At 38.7% G+C, this 16,589-nt stretch overlaps 1 protein-coding gene across 3 annotated transcripts in view; it reads right to left on the bottom strand.

Annotated features, from left to right (window-relative positions):
• Positions 1–393: 393 nt before the first annotated feature.
• The window catches only part of JPH1 (junctophilin 1), an 83,096-nt gene continuing 66,900 nt past the window's right edge, over positions 394–16,589 (bottom strand). Inside the window, exons 4-6 of one of the 3 annotated variants that reach the window (XM_032869171.1) lie at positions 9,345–9,994; positions 2,875–2,970; positions 394–1,063 (exon numbers count right to left, since the gene is read on the bottom strand). In XM_032869171.1, the coding sequence (XP_032725062.1) occupies positions 2,890–2,970; positions 9,345–9,994 (731 nt within the window). In that variant the 3' untranslated portion in view covers positions 394–1,063; positions 2,875–2,889. Of the gene's footprint in view, positions 1,064–1,383; positions 2,704–2,874; positions 2,971–9,344; positions 9,995–16,589 lie in introns of those variants that run through there. The other 2 variants (XM_032869170.1, XM_032869172.1) reach the window with 2 other exon arrangements.

The raw sequence follows: 16,589 nt of genomic DNA, 5'->3' as shown, positions 1-16,589 counted from the left end.
AGCAACAATATTAACTTACTTGGGGCAGAATGACTCCAAAACTTTAATTACTTGAAAAGTACCCTTGCAGGAGGTGGATTTACTCCAACTTTGAGTTTTCCTTAAAAACAGGAGCAGGCTTAAAACCCTGGCTAAGGAACTAATCCCATTAATGAAGGCACTAAACAGAAAAAGGAATCTTATTTTACCAAATCAGTTGAAAAGCCCAGGATGAAAGCAATGTAGAAAGAAATAATGGTACAACTACCTCCTCCCATGTGGCTGCTTTCTACTACCCAATTTCTACTGTCAGTTTCTCAGCAGATCTTTCTTTTAATACAACCCACCAACCCCCAAATTCCATACAACTCAAGACAGTAATTTACTCACAAAGGAAATACACCTGCAACTTTATTAATAACCAACTTTTTTTTTATTAGAGCGGATACAGTTGTGAAAACTGTACATTAGACATTTTGGTTTCGAGGATTATAAATAAAGGAACTCACACGTAGGGAGTTCTTTTTCACAGCAAGGAACTTTAAATAAACAAGGTCATGTTTTATTAAGTACATTGGCAGACTTCATGTGCTGTCCAAAATGTAGAGCACAGTATAACAACCCATTAGAAAGAGCCTTTCATGTAAAATACAGCTGTGCACATTTTAGAAAAATACCAACAATTTGAGCTTTGTTTTTAAAAAAGCTATAAATCATACATATATTTATAAATGGAACCAACATGCTTACTTTATAAACATATCCTTTAATTATCTGTTACCCATTATTTCCAAAGCATTACACATTTTAAATAAACACTTAAGAAGATTAAATATTTTATTTAAAAAAAAAATCAATTTTCCCAGCATCAAGAGCTACGGGGTTAGGAAGGCGCAGTGAGAGTACGGAGACTGACACAGGAGCTTAAACGTTTCTTGGCTAAAAACGTACTTCCTAAATTTAAAAGTCAAAGCAAAATGTAAAAAATAAATAAATATACAAGTTGTAATTTTCATTTGCTCTCTTTCTGCTTTCTTCTTTATTCCATATTGGTCACACCCAGGATTCTCAACATATTGCACTTCTGCAAAAAACATCACTGGGTTACTACCCTGCAGGTGACAAAGCATTCAGTCCACACCTGTGCTAACACGTGAGTGGTCTCTTCTGCATTGAAAAGGTAGCAAATAAGGTAAAAAGAATCCAATTAAACCATGCAGATCGTGAAAATATTTAGGAATAGCTAGCTCCTTCTCCACGATGTAATGTCTTAGAGAGATTTAAGGTACCTTTCCTCCCCTGATTTCTTTTTAAATAATTATAAAGACCACGTAGTGTCTCCAAGTAATAAGCATGCTTCTGAGTAATAAAGGATGAATTATAAAACAGCAAAAAAAATCAGAATAACAAAGGACCGACTGCAAAAGACAAGTATTTAAATAAAAATGTCTAAGCCTTTAAAATGTGAAATAAAATTACGAAAGGACTTTGAAAAACACGAAAGGCATAAAATCGAGAAGCAGAGATTTAACAAAGCTTTATGCTCTACCTGAATGTATTCAACAAAAATTTAAGTTGGAGGGAAAAAAAAAAAAGATCAGAGCAGTTATTAATAGCATCTTGCTTAACTTTCATGGGAATTAACATAGTCACTGACAAGATTTTATTTGGTTGTAAAGTACGTCAGCAATGAAACTGAATCCTTTAAACGCTGATTACTGCAATCCATGCAACATTTTGACTACACTTCTCAGAATTCTGTTGTCTTTCAGCTTTTAAAATTTAGCACCACCTAAGTGCATAAAAGATTCATCTCAGTAATGTTTAAAAATATTTAAAATTATTTCTTAGGAAGGTATAATGCCTTCAACACTGCTAAATTTTAAACAGCCTATTACAGGTGTAGGACGACTAAAGGGCATGAAAAAAATAAAAAAAGATGTACTGCTATCGCAACAAACATGTCTTCTCTAGAATTAATTGTTGTTTCTTTTCCTTGAGATGCAACAAGTGTGTTTCCTCTGGCCAGGACCACACGCTGTAGAGGACTATACATCCTACTTCAATAAACGGCAAAAATGAACATAGTCGTGCACAAGCCAACGAAACGTTCTCTCCCAGAACATTCCAGGAGATGTTAAAGCAGCAGGTCGTGCCATAAGACTGGTGAGTGATGCTGCTACCTATTTCTTCGAATGAGATAGGAGTGAATGTTGGAACCATGGCCACAGCAACACAATCCTCCGACCGCGTTCCTCGGGCAGTCGTTTGTTTCCCCAGCTCCCTACTAAAAACGTCAGATGGTAAAATAGTAAGGCAGCTGTTGACTTCCATTAGGAAAAAAAAAAAATGCAGCTCCATACATTTCCAGTTTAGTCACACTCCGCTAGGACAGATGGAGTAGCCAATGCCAAGAACTTCGCCGGCTGGGGCTGGTTCAGCAGAGTTTAAAAAAGAATGATTATTAAGTTTTGCTCTCCGACATGGCTGCTTGCTTCAGCTCCCAGAGGACCCCCAAAGCCACAAAGCATTCCCAGGGGGACCGAACAGGTCCTCTGGTTGAATTTTCCAAGTTTCATCTCTTTCGCGATCCCATCCTAATTCCAAGCCTCCTTCCCTGAGTCTGAGTCTGAGTCTGACTGGGGTGTGCCATTTAAAGGGCTGACGATGCCACGGCAGAGAACAGAGAACTGCGGGCTAACACCGCTAGTTGTCATGACTTCACTGAAGGGTCAAAACAGTTATATCATTAAGTAACTATGTTGAATCACATTCAGGCACAGCCAAAATTAAAGTGAAGGACAACATGCAGTTGTTAAAAAAAAATGTAAATTCAAATATGGGAAAAGAATCTTATATAAAGTGATTTTATATAGAAATTAAGGCTATTCTTACCTTTCCTAATTCCAGTCAAGTCAGAAAGTGAACAAAGAGAATGGCCAACCCGATATTCAACAGCATGACAAGGACAATCATGACTGAATTAGGGCCCTGGAAATGAAACAGAACAAACCAAGCATAATGTTTCCATGTTAATATCCACATATAAGCTAGACCATAAAATCAATTACCAAAAAAATAACCCTGTTGCAGTAAATAAAGTGGGAGCGAATGACAGCAGCTCCAAAAGGTATAAACTAAAAATAGCAATGCCGCATTTAGATGGAGCCGTCTCCTCACTTTCACTATGAAATGAATCCAGTCTTGATTAAATCTAAAAAAATGGCTATCAAATAATCTAGTTCATTTACCTCAGAACATTTGACAATAGTCTGGGTGAGAGTTTGCCGTAATGGGGTGAGGAACTAATGGAAAGTGGCTATGCACTTTTTGTTAGGGTATAATTTAGACGAGGAAGAATTATTTCCTCAGGAAGGCAGTTAGAAAGACTAAAATCTTAAAGGGTCCTGAGGCCTCTCAGGAAAAAATTTAGGACTCTTGCTTTTCCTGGTGAGAGTTTTGGACACCAACCCACCCAGGAAATAGAAATTATAAGCAGGAAGTTGGAACACTTGCAGAAATGATCTTACAGGTCTAATTCTTCACGTCTTTGCTCACAGCCACCACGTTCCAGAAATCAAGTTCTATTTAACAAACTGCAGAATCCTCTTTTTGATAAATATGGCTATAATAAATACCAGCTAGCCAAGGTACCCAAACTTTGTTTACTTGTTCAAACAAAACCCAACCTTATTGACCCAACTGTTTCAGAGCTGCTCATGCTTGACCATCCTTCTTCCAGAGACCTGATCTCGGTATTTACTATTCAAATAGTGTCTAATTCTTATGTAGCATTAACTGTGTTCTAAACTGGCCTTACGAGGTGGGTGGGGTGGGTATTTCAATGGTAATTTTACAGGTGAGGCAACGGTTGTACTAGATTTGAATATGTAACGAGGCTACAATGCAACAGGGTTAACAGAGTCCTCAAATGCGGTACTGGTGTGATTCTGGGGCAGAGGGCAGGAAGACTGAAGTTTCAATTGGTCCAGTGCTCGTGATGTAAGGTATGGATCTTGGGTCTCATCCTTATAGGAGGTCTCCTCCTCAGATGGGCCACAGCCTCCCTGGCAGGGGTCAGAGTGCCCTGGTCTTCGTCTAGCCTAACACTTGGCACGTTGTCACTTCCTGTTAATCTCCATCTTTGCGCTAGACTGAGTTCCATGGCGGCGGGAGCCGTGCTCTGCTCACCGCCGTGCACCCGCACATATGGGCCGCCCTGTTCATCCAGGCTTTCGTTATGAACACCTGTTATCATCTGGTACTTCTCCAGGTGTTGTGGACATGGTTGTTGACTTTATTAATTCACTGCCTTAAATGAAGAACAAGGCGATTACTAAAATCAGAGTGGGGAGAAAAGTAAAAATGTGTATCCTTGAGATGGGGACTGTTAGGAAGAAGAAAAACCATAGTTTCCAAATCCCAAGTAAAGGGGAGGAAAAAGCACATTTATTTCCGGTGTGGGCCAATAATGAGCATTTTTGGGTACATGGTTTCTTCTTCACAGGTGATTACAAATTACAGAGCTTTGAAAGGTTAAGTGTCCTGTCCAAGGTTACTCATCCATAAACAAATTACAGACCTAAAATTAAACTTTGTCTACTTCAGAGCTGCTAGGTTTTTTTTTTCTACATCCCTGTAATAGCCATAAGCCTTAGTTTAAAAATAATAATTTCTAATCATGTTCTTGAAAATGGCATTTTCAACTATATGCTCTGATTTCGTGGTGGCAGAAAACATTAAATCTTGATATGACCAACTGTTTTTAGAATAGTTTCCTAAGTTACTGGGAGGGTCCTAATCTATGTAACTCTTCAATCATGAGCAACTTAAAATGTCTACTGTAGGAAATACTTATATCTCAGAAAAAATTGAAATAATCTTTCAACATCAGAACGCAGCACAGAAATGAAGGAAATGCTATCACAAACTTTGATTAGATTTTGCTCATGAATATGTTAAGTTTGGATTCATGTTACTGTTCTGGGTCATTGGATTTAATTCATAATTCCCGAAGACAGTGATATGAAAGATGAGGAGGAGTATATGGTGTCAGAACAACACTATGTAGAGTTCAGTGTCCTATAGTGGACCAAGGAAAAGTAGAAAAACAGAGAAAGTGCCTTCAGTGAATCTAAGTTCAAAAAGTCTAAGGTGTGTCTGGACCTTTAACTCCCATGTCATGAATCCTTACAAGGTTCCATGAATTTATCTAACTTTTTGAATTCATTAGCATTTTAGGATGGAGATATATAGATATATGTCCATTTTATATATAAATATATATAATTTATATATATATTTATATAAAATTATATAATTTATATTTATATATAAATATAAAATGGACATATATCTATATATCTATATATATCTCCATCCAAAAATATATATATGTCCATTTTATATATAAATATCTATTTATTTATATATTTATATATATTTATGTATAAATATGTAACCTATATCTATATATTTATCCAACTAGTACAACTCCATTTATGAAGCTATTTTTTAAGATGACTCAGTGAAGATGAAGGTAAGGCAGCAATAAAAAGTTCCAACAGCAACCAGGTGGAAAATACATTCTGGAATGCTATGTTTAACAGGCAGATATCAAGATGTGCCTCAGTGTTCTTCAGATACCTAGGCTGGGCACAGGATGGGAAGCTTTAAGGTGAAGTCTTATAAACATGACCGTGGTAGCCAGTTGTAGCTTAAAATAGCAAAATGGAAAAAAAAAAAATCAGTCTTGCTTTTCAAGACTGACTGAGACAGGTGTAATAGAAGAAGCTGTGGCAGGACAAAGTGCAAGTCTGGACTGGGAGAACTTTCAGGCAGTTAGAAAGTAAAGAAGTTCTACCTCAAGAAATATAGGTTTTTTTCTTCAAAAGACTACTACTCATTTAAAACTGAGGAATCTTCTGAGAAGTTACTGCAGTCTATGTTAAATCTAAAACTTCTCTAAAAACATGGGAAAAAAGTGGAGTATAAATAGACAAGTTTATATGTATTTACTATTTATAGGGTTTTAATGTGTGAGTATACGTGGTTCAAAACTGACACGAAACGGATGCCTTAAGTTTTACAACAGTTCAAAAGAAAGTTTAGGTAAATTTCAAAATAGACTAGGAAGAGAGTAACGGCTAAGAAAAAGGGCAGGCAGTTCTCACTAGTCAGTATTGCTAGTCAGAAGTCCCCTTGCTGGTCTGATTGATGATAAGGGGGCAATGATGTCTGTACTGGCTCCTACCCATGTTGCTACGTTGCAAAATCCTACAAAAACGTGGGTTCCACATAGAATATGTTTCCATGGCACATCGGTCTGTGTGCAACCATGGCCCATAGAAGTCACACGTTTCTTGAGAAGGGTCATACAGTAATATGGGCATATTCCCTCGTCTCTTACCACTCATATCAAGTACTTAATTTGCTAAGTGTTAGCCTGTGTCTCAGAAGATTTTCTGTATTTCTAGGAGATGGACATCCAGGGTGATCTTGAGGAGGGGTCAAAACCTATTAGAATATTTATGAGCCATTTTATGCTTCAATTACTACCGTGTTGGAACAATAACGGCCTTTGCTTTTTGAGCACTGACTATGTGCTACGAGCTATGTAAGTACTACTCATTTAATCTTCAAAACAACCCTATGCTATAGGTAGAGATGAGGAAAACAACTCACAGAGCAGTTAGGAAACTTGCCCAAGGTCACACGACTGAGAAGCAACCCAGCTGGGATTTGAACCTTGGAAGTCTGGCACCAGAGTACACACCCTTAGCCGCCAGCGTATCCTGTGTCAGTCAATAAGCTGGTGACTAAAATTCCAGATCCCAGTGTATTCAACCACCCTAAAAAGGACGATTCTGACTCATACTAGATCTCTCGGTTGCCCACAACGAACACTGCTTCAGTCTGGTCCTTCCTCCAGTGTGTGCTTCATTGTGAATATTCCTACGAATTTTCAAGATATTTATAAACCTCTAACTTACACAGGGTCTATCTCAAAATTGAATGTGGTATTCCTTTGTTTGAAAGATGGTTCATTAACTACCTTTATGATGATTTTATCACTTCTAAACTGTCCAGAAAACAGTCATCAGGAGAGTGAAAGGCAGCTTTGTGTTATCAGGAAAGGAAGGTTAACTGTTAAAAATCTTCACAGGATGGGGCACGTGGGTGGCTCAGTGGGTTAAAGCCTCTGCCTTCAGCTCAGGTCATGATCTCAGGGTCCTGGGATTGAGCCCCGCATCGGGTTCTCTGCTCAGCGGGGGCCTGCTTCCTCCTCTCTCTGCCTGCCTCTCTGCCTACTTGTGATTTCTGTCTCTCAAATAAATAAAATCTTAAAAAAAAAAAATCTTCACAGGAAGGTGCCAAGGCGATCTTGACTTCTGGTTCCTGTAATGACAGAGCCTGTAGAGTGCTAGGCCTCCTTTCTCATGGGACATGGAAGGGAGCCCTAGAGACCAGCTTACAGGTTACCTCCAAGAACCAGATGGTTCTGCGTATAAGTAAAAAAGGTACTTTTTCTAAATAAGGAGGCTGTGAATTTATCAAACAGTAGTAACATTTCACAGAAAGATAGTGTGTAGGACACTGAGTCATTTACTTCCTCTTATGGAGTTCCAGAAGTCAACTGAACCCCACTACTGGGACCTCAAGGTAGAAACTACATGGCCTTCCATCATTTGAATTTCACTCTTGTAAATCAGGAAAACAAATACCAATCAACTTTGTCTGTCTTAAAAACCATTTATCCCCACAGAGGATGACTCTCAGGAAGTCAATGTAGTTAATCTGATCAATTTATATTTAGATGATAAAAAAGATGAGAACCAGTGTTTGTTAGCAAAATAAATCTAAGAAATATCAAATATAAGTTAACAAAAAAAATGAATTTCAACTGTTTAACACTGTTACTGTTTACCTGTAAACAGGTTCACCCTGCTGAACAGACGAAAGAAAAAAACTTAAATATAATACAACTGTAGTAATCCACACCTTTATGCAAATGTCTTAGAAGTTACTAGTAAATATTAGGTCAGCTGTGGCTTCTTTCCTAAGCTACACTTAATGTGCAACACCCTCTGATCCAAAAACATGTGACCAGGTCAACAGATGAGTTGGTCGATTTCTTATTAATAATTACTTTTAAGATTTTGTCAATTCTATAGAATTTGATAAAGTATGAATTCCATATATCATTTAACAAATCTCTACATGCTCATCAAGTAACACTTACCAGTAACATATAGCTTTCTGGTTGAATAATTAAAAACCTTAAATGCTCAAGGCTAATTGATAATAAAACTAGCACTTACCAGAAAACTAAAATTTTAGAAGCCGTTATACTTGGGAAGTTAGAAGACCAAAGTAATTTTAAACAGTGGAGAAGAAAGAAAATGTTCTAGGGGCAAAGCTTGACTGAGTAAAATCCAAACAAAATATTTAGGAGAATAACTCACAATACCTAGAAAAGATGCTGACTGGAGTATCTTTTCCTTCACTTTTAGCTTGTCTCTTTAGGTCTGAAGTGAGTCTTATCAGGCACACAGATGTAGACAGGTCTTGTTTTCCATCCATTCCTTTACACTGTGTCTTTTGTGAGGCTCAAAAGCAGGGCCAAGAACCTAGCAAATGGTGATGGAATCCTCTTCCCAGCTAGAGCTCTGTCAGGGCCCATGATTCCCTTCTAGCCAGAGAGTTAGCTACCATGGATGACGTGTTCCTCCCAAATTCATATGTTGAAACCCTAATCTCCAGTGTGATGGTATCTGGAGGGGGCTGTTTGGGAGGTGAGCCCTGGGTCATGAAGGTGGAGCTCTCCTGATGGGATTCGTGCCCTTACAGGAGACAGGAGAAAACTTGCTGTTTCTCTCAGCCGCTTGAGGCTACAGCAAGAAGGTCTCTGAACCAGGAACTGGGTTCTCATCAGACATTGAGAACCCAGTTCCTGGCACCTTGATCTTGGGATTCGCAGCCTCCAGAATTACAAGAAATAAGGTTTTTTGCTTAAGCCACCCAGTTGACAGCACTGTTGTCATAGCAGCTCAAACTAAGCTACTCTAAAACTTACCAGAAGTGTGGGGAAAGCCTTGCTAACATGTGGTGCAGGAACAAGCCGGCTACCTGAATGATGTCTGAGGTGGGTGGCGGAGCGAACAGGGACTTGTTTCTGCCCAGAGAGTTCTTTGCTGTCTCAGGGTACAAATGTGCTAAGCTCTATCTTATGTAGCCTATGTATTTTCCATGGCCGACGCTCTTCGAGACTTTTGCTAGACAAGCTATCATCAAGATGCAAGTCACCCTTACACTGCTATCTGAAGGAACCAAAAGGAAGCAAAATCACATCATGCACAACTTACTGAATTGGCTTCTTTTTCCAAAGAAGGGCATGAATCGTTGTTTGTTGGATTCTTTGGTATAACAAGTTCAGACTTCTTAGCTTTTGGCTCAGCTTTGCTTTCTTTGGCAACTGGTTTTGTCACAGATTTGGGGGGACTCCATTTGTTGGGTGACGGCTTGTGCACCAGCGCTGAGGAAGACAGGCTTGATCCTTCCTCTTCCTCCATGTCTTCTGGGGGGTGCTGGGGAGCGTTCAGTTTCACATAGTAGCCGTGGTACTGAGAATGCAGTTCCCCGTTACTGGGGTTGGGGATGTGGTGGCGGCCAGAGTACTTGGACGTGGGCACCATGACTCCTACCTCCTTCGTGGGAGCCTTTGACATCAAAGGCTTATTGACGACGGGGGTCACATGCTCATCAGCCACACTCCGTTTGTCTTGGTTGAGTCTTGCCCCTGAGCTGGGGTTCTGCTTCTTGGTGGGTTTTGGGGAGGAGGGCTGGGGTGAGTGGCTTTGCTTGGGACTTGCTTCAGGAGACCGGGGGGGTGTCGTGCCTTTGCGATAAAAATGCGGAGACTCCTTTGGTGTAGGTGGCTTTTCTGGTACTTTTTCTTCTGGATTCTCTTTAGCATCTACACCTTCCTGAAATCTCTGTTTGATATAATCTGGGCCTGGGGAAAAATTGACAACAGAAGGTGATAAAATTAAGGCATAAAGGCTCCTTTGTTCTGGCTATCTATATGTGTTTTTGCTACATCAGATGAGCCATTCCTCTTTTTTTCTTTTCTTTTAAAAATTTTGCCAAGGCTTGGATTGAGCATAAGCATACTTCATTTCAGAGGGGAAAAGATTATCTGTTGCAGAAAAAAATTAATATTTACCATTACTTATACTATTTTGCTAGCCATAAAGGTTAAACGGTTCTGATTCCCTAATAATTGCAACATTCCTGCCTGCTTGCAGAACACTGAGGTAAAATTCATATTGATGGAGCACTAGTGATAACACCATAATTAACCTGCATATTCAAATATTGCAGCATAACCAAAACACAAAGTGCCTTTTCAAATAACTGACTCATGTATGTTCAGTATATTAAAATATTTAAAGTATTTAATAAATTAACATTTAACAGAGCATCTACTCTGTAAGTAGGAATAGAACCTGCAGATGACATTTGTAATGCTACTTCCCCCAAGGATGCTTAACCGATTGAGCCACCCAGGTGCCCCATCAAAGGATCATTTAAACTTTCTGGAGTTCTTCAAGGGCTTCTGCAAGCATCAAAATCATGACAAGGAGCATTTAGACCATTTACATTTAAACTAATTATTGACAGATACATACTTATAAAAAGCTGGGGTAGCAATACTTATATCAGACAAAATAGACTTTAAGACAAAGACTGTAACAAGACACAAAGAAGGGCATTATATAAAGATGAAGGGATCATCAATCCAACAGGAGGATCTAAAGATCTAACTGTAAAGATCCATGCATCCAACACTGGAATATCTAAATACATAAAGCAAGTATTAACAGATATTTATTTTCTGCCTGGATGACCTATCCATTGATGTAAGTGGGTGTTAATGTCTCTTATATATTATTGTCATTTTTTTCCCTTTAAAAGGGAGAAGTGTCTTTGAATGCTACATTAGACCAGATGGACTTAACAGTTTATATACAGAACATCCCATCCAAAAACAGAATGTACATTCTTTTCAAGTGTGCATTGTACATTCTCTAGGCTAGATCACATGTTAGGCCACAAAACGAGTCTCAATAAATTTAAGAAGACTGAAATCCTATCATGCATCATTTCTGACCACAACCATGTGAAACTAGAAATCAATTACAAGAAAGAAAACTGGAAAAAAACACAAACATGTGGAAACTGAACACCATGCTACTCAACAACCAAAAATCAGAGAGGAAATAAAGACACAGTGATCCAAATCTTTTAGATGCCCCAAGGGACATCTAAAAGGGAACTTTATAGCAATACAGGTGTACCTAAAGGAACTAGAGAAAAAGGAAAAAAAGCTCAAAGTTGGTAGAAGGAAGGAAATAAGATTAGAACAAAAACAAAGGAAATATCGAGTAAAAACACAATAGAAAAATTGAACAAAACTGACATTTAGCCAGACTCATTAAGAAAAATGAGGACAAAATAAAATTAGAAATAAAGGAAAACAGCCAACACCACAGAAGTACAAAAGAGACTACTACAAAAATTATACGCCAACAAACTGGATAATCTAGAAGAAATGGATAAACTCCTAAAAACATACAGTCTTTCAAAACTGAATCAGGAAGATATAGAAAATCTGAACATATCAATTACTAGTAATGAATCTAAATTGGTAATCAAAAATTCCCAACAATAAAAGTCCAGGACCAGATGGATTCACAGGTGAATTCTATTAAACATTTAAAGAAGAGTTAATACCTAGTCTCCTCAAATTATTCCAAAAAATAGAAGAGGAAGTAAAAGTTACCAGAGACATTACAAAAAAACTATAGGCCAATAGCTCTGATGCGCACAGATGCAAATATCTAACAAAATATCAGCAAACCTCATTAAATAATACATGAAATGAATCATTTACCATGATCAACTGGGATTTTTCTGGGGATGCAATGGATGGTTCAATGTCGGCAAAACAATCCATGTAATACACCACATTAACAAAATGAAGGGTAAAAAACATATGATCATCTCAAGAGATGCATAAAAAGCATTAAAATTCATCATTTAATCATAATAAAAATTCTCAACAAAGTGAGTTTCGAGGGAACATACCTCAACATAATAAAGACCACATATGACAAGCCCAGAGCTAACATCATATTTGGTGGTGAAAAAACTAAGAGCTTTTCCTCTAACATCAGAAATAAGAATGTCCATTCTTGCCACTTCTATTTAACATGGTTCTGGAAGTTCTAGCAGCAGCCATCAGACAAGAAAAAGAAATAAAGGCATAAATACTGGTAAGGAACAAGTAAACTTACTATATATAGAAAACCCTAGGGTAACCTGGGCGGCTCAGTTGGTTAAGCATCTGGCTCTTGGTTTTTGGCTCAGGTCATGATCTCATGGGTCATGAGATCAAGTCCTGCGTTGGGCTCTGCACTCAGCAGGGAGCCTGCCTGAAGATTCTCTCCCTCTGCTCCTCCCCCTGCCCATGAGCTTTCTAAAATAAAATATTTTTTACAAAAGGAAAACCCTAAACACTCCACCAAAAAACCATTAGGATAAATGAATTTGGAAGTTGCAGTTTACAAAATTAATATACGGAAAGCTGTACACTATACACTAATAACAAAGTGGCAGAAAGAAATTAAGAAAACAATCCCATTTACAATTGCACCAAAAACACGGATGAAAGAAATTGAAGATGACACAAATGGAATGACATTCCACACTCATGGAGTAGAAGAATTAATGTAGTTAAAATATTAAAAAGCCCATTCTATCCAAGGCAATCTACAGATTCAGTGCAATCCCTATCAAAATACCAATAGCATTTTTCAAAGAACTAGAACAAAAATAATCCTAAAATTTATATGGAACCACAAAGACCCTAAATAGCCAAAGCAGCCTTGAGAAAGAAAAACAAAGCTGGAAGTGTCACAATCCTGGATTTCAAGATATACTATAAAGCTATAGCAATCAATATAGTATTGTACCAGGGGCACCTGGGTGGCTCAGTGGGTTAAAGCCTCTGCCTTCGGCTCAGGTCATGAACCCAGGGGCCTGGGATCGAGCCCTGCATCGGGCTCTCTGCTCTGCAGGGAGCCTGCTTCCCACTCGCTCTCTGCCTACTTGTGATCTCAGTCTGTCAAATAAATAAATAAAATCTTTAAAAAAAAATATATATAGTATTGTACCAGCACAAAAATAGATCAATGGGACAGAATAGAGAGCCCAGAAATATAACCATGATTATATGGTCAATTACCCTATGACAAAGGAGGCAAGAATATACAATAAAGAAAAGACAGTCCCTTCAATAAATGGTTGTTGGGAAAACTGGACACTGACATGCAAAAGAATGAAAGTAGGCCATTTTCTTACATCATACACAAAAATAAAAATGGATTAAAGAACTAAATGTAAGACCTAAAACCATAAATTTCCTAGAAGAAAACATGGGCAATAATCTGTTTGACATCAGCCCCAGACAACATTTTTCTAGATATGTCTTCTCAGGCAAGGGAAACAAAAGCAAAAATAAGCTACTGAGAGTACACTAAAATAAAGAGCTTTTGCCAAGAAGAAACCAATAAATCAAAAAGGCAACCTACTAAATGGGAAAAGATATTTGCAAATGATATATCCAATAAGCGTTTAATGTCTAAAACATTATGCCAGAACTAATGCAACTCAACACCAATAAAACCCACAATCTGACTGAAAAATGGACAGAGGGCCTGAACAGACATTTTCCCAAAGAAGGCATATAGATGGCTCACAGACACATGAAAAATGCTAAGCATCACTAATAATCAGGGAAATGCAAATCAAATCCATAATGAGATATCACTTTACACCTGTCAGAATGGCTGGTATTAGAAAGATAAGAAATAAGTATTGGCAAGGATGTGGAGAAAAAGGAACTTTCGTGCACTATTGGTGGAAATGTAAATTGGTGCAGCCACAATGGAAAACAACATGGAGGTTCCTCAAAAATTTAACAATAGAGATCACATATTATCCAGTATTCCACTATTGGGTATTTACCCAAAGAAAATGGTAACACTAATCTGAACAGATCTATGCACCTCTATGTTTATTGCAGCATTACCTACAATAATCAAATTATGGAAAACAACCCAAGTGTCCCTTGATAGATGAATGAACAAAAAAGATGTATATTCAAACAATGGAGTGTTACTCAGCAATAAAAAAGATTTTTGCCGTTTGTGACAACATGGATGGAGCTAGAGGGTATTATCCAAATGAAATAAGTCAGAGAAAGACAAATACCATGTAATTTCATTTATATGTAGGATTTAAAAAGCAAAACAAACAAAAAGCAGAAACAGATTCTTAAATACGGAGAATTGATGGTTGCCAGAGGGGAGGAAGGTGGAGGGATGGGCAAAATGGGTGAAGGTGAGTGGAAAGCACAAGCTTCCAGTTATGGAATGAATAAGTCATGGGAAGGAAAGGTACAGCACAGGAAATACAGTCAATGGTACTGTAGCAGCGCTGTAGGGTGACCAATGGTCACTACACTGGGGTGAGTAGAGCATGACTGGATAACCTTGTGCAATCACTAAGCTCTATACCTGAAACTAGAGCAACATCTGGTGGGGCATCTGGGTGGCTCAGGCAGCTAAGAGTCCAGGTCTTGGTTTTGGCTCAGGTCATGATCTCAGGGTCTTGAGATCAAGCCCCGCACTGGGACCCATGCTTGGCAAGGAGTCTGCTTAGGATTCTCCCTCCCTGGGGCCCTCCCACCCCTATTCCCACTCTCTTTCTCTAAAAAATAAATAAGCAAGCTTAATAAAGTAACATTTGGTGTGTCAACTATACTTCAGTGTTATGTGGGAATTTTTGAAGGAGCGAAGAGTAAGGACCCAGACCACGCAGCACAAGATGGTAGTGGCCTTGAGTTTATGAATGTCAGTGGTCCAGGCAGTGGGAAACCCAGGGCTGTCCAAGACAGCACTCCAAGGTAGTGCCCTCCCTGTAGGCACTTCACCTCTCAGTTCCTCCCCTATAAGCAGATCACCTATATCCTCTGGCCACCACTAGACCTATCAGTCACTTTCATCCCATGAGGTCAAGTCGAGGTCACAACGCAGGTGGCCCTCTTCTCTGCAAATGGGCAGGAAGTGACAACATCATCTCTTGAGTATACAGGGAGAAATCACCCCACCAATTTGTTTACAGAAACTGGCATCTGTTCACTTTCCTTCCTGTCCCCTACTCCCACCCCTCTCCCCAGACTTAGAAGATTTACAGAGGAGCTGAAGGACAGTTATCCTCAATAGTTAAAATACATACTGCCTACTTATACTTTTAATTGCTCTTCTTCTGGTGGTCTGAATAGTAACTTATTGTTCTGAGACTGCTGTTTATACAAGGTATTTCCCAAAATTTAAAGCTTCACCAAAATCTTAGGAAGCAGGCATTATTATCCTACTTTACTGACCCAAAAATAGCTGTAGTAGCTGAAAACCAAAACCACACAGCTTCTGTGCATCCTTAAAATAAAATACAACAATATATATGTAATACTTTAAGCCAAAAAATGAGAATTCCCAAAGACCCGCAATTGTAGTTCATATTCAGGGCCCAAAACATAACAATATTATCCCACTTTCCAACCAAACAGGATAAGATCATATGGCAATAATTACTGAACTTGAAGGCTCCCCCAAATGCTACCACCACCCCTTTGAAATTTGGCGATTTTCTCTGAAAGTATGAATTCTTGGCTCAAAGAAAGGTATCTCTGTGCCCTAAAGGAAAAGGGGCATCTGCAAATCATTCAAAAGGTAATGAGCTTCCTGTTTCTGACTTCTCTTTTGGTGCTGAGACTGGCATATACCAGAAGAGTAATAGCAGCAGCACCAGAAAGTCCTGTTCTTTCATCAACAGACTTACCCCTACTTAAAAAACCCATTAAGGTCATTTATGCTGGTCTTCCACGGAGAACCACCTCATGATTCTATGGCACAAAAAGCCTTCCTCCCCTCCAGTGATAACAGATAATATCTGATACAGTTTGAAGCAGTGCGTTGCTTACGTATTTTTTTCTCTTAACCCTTCTACCCCAAATTTCATCAGAGTTGGTTGATTTTATTTTACTTCATTGTGAATCAGTTTTACATCAAAGTACTTTTTTTTTAAAGATTTTATTTATTTATTTGACAGTGAGAGATCACAAGTATAGAGGCAGGCAGAGAGAGAGGGGGAAGCAGGCTCCCTGCTGAGCAGAGAGAACCCGATGCCGGGCTCGATCCCAGGACCCTGAGACCATGACCTGAGCCGAAGGCAGAGGCTTTAACCCACTGAGCCACCCAGGTGCCCCACATCAAAGTACTTTTAATGTCTTCAATCTAGGGGGTAGGAACAAAAGTTATTTTTGCAAAACTAAAGATAAAGCCACATTAAAAGCTAATATTTAACTTAAGTGCCTACACAGGGGCTACAGGGGAAGGGAATGAACACTGGCGAACATGATTAGTTATACATTCTTAAAGTTGTGCGGAAAAGAGACAGAGTCACTGAACCCTGAGAAATAAAGC

The sequence above is a fragment of the Lontra canadensis genome, unplaced genomic scaffold (genome assembly GCF_010015895.1).
Source record: "Lontra canadensis isolate GAN:19392208 unplaced genomic scaffold, GSC_riverotter_1.0 scaffold37, whole genome shotgun sequence".
NCBI classification, from domain to species: domain Eukaryota; kingdom Metazoa; phylum Chordata; class Mammalia; order Carnivora; family Mustelidae; genus Lontra; species Lontra canadensis.
Note: the sequence above shows the minus strand (reverse complement) of the source record. Positions and strands in the feature narration are given on the sequence as shown.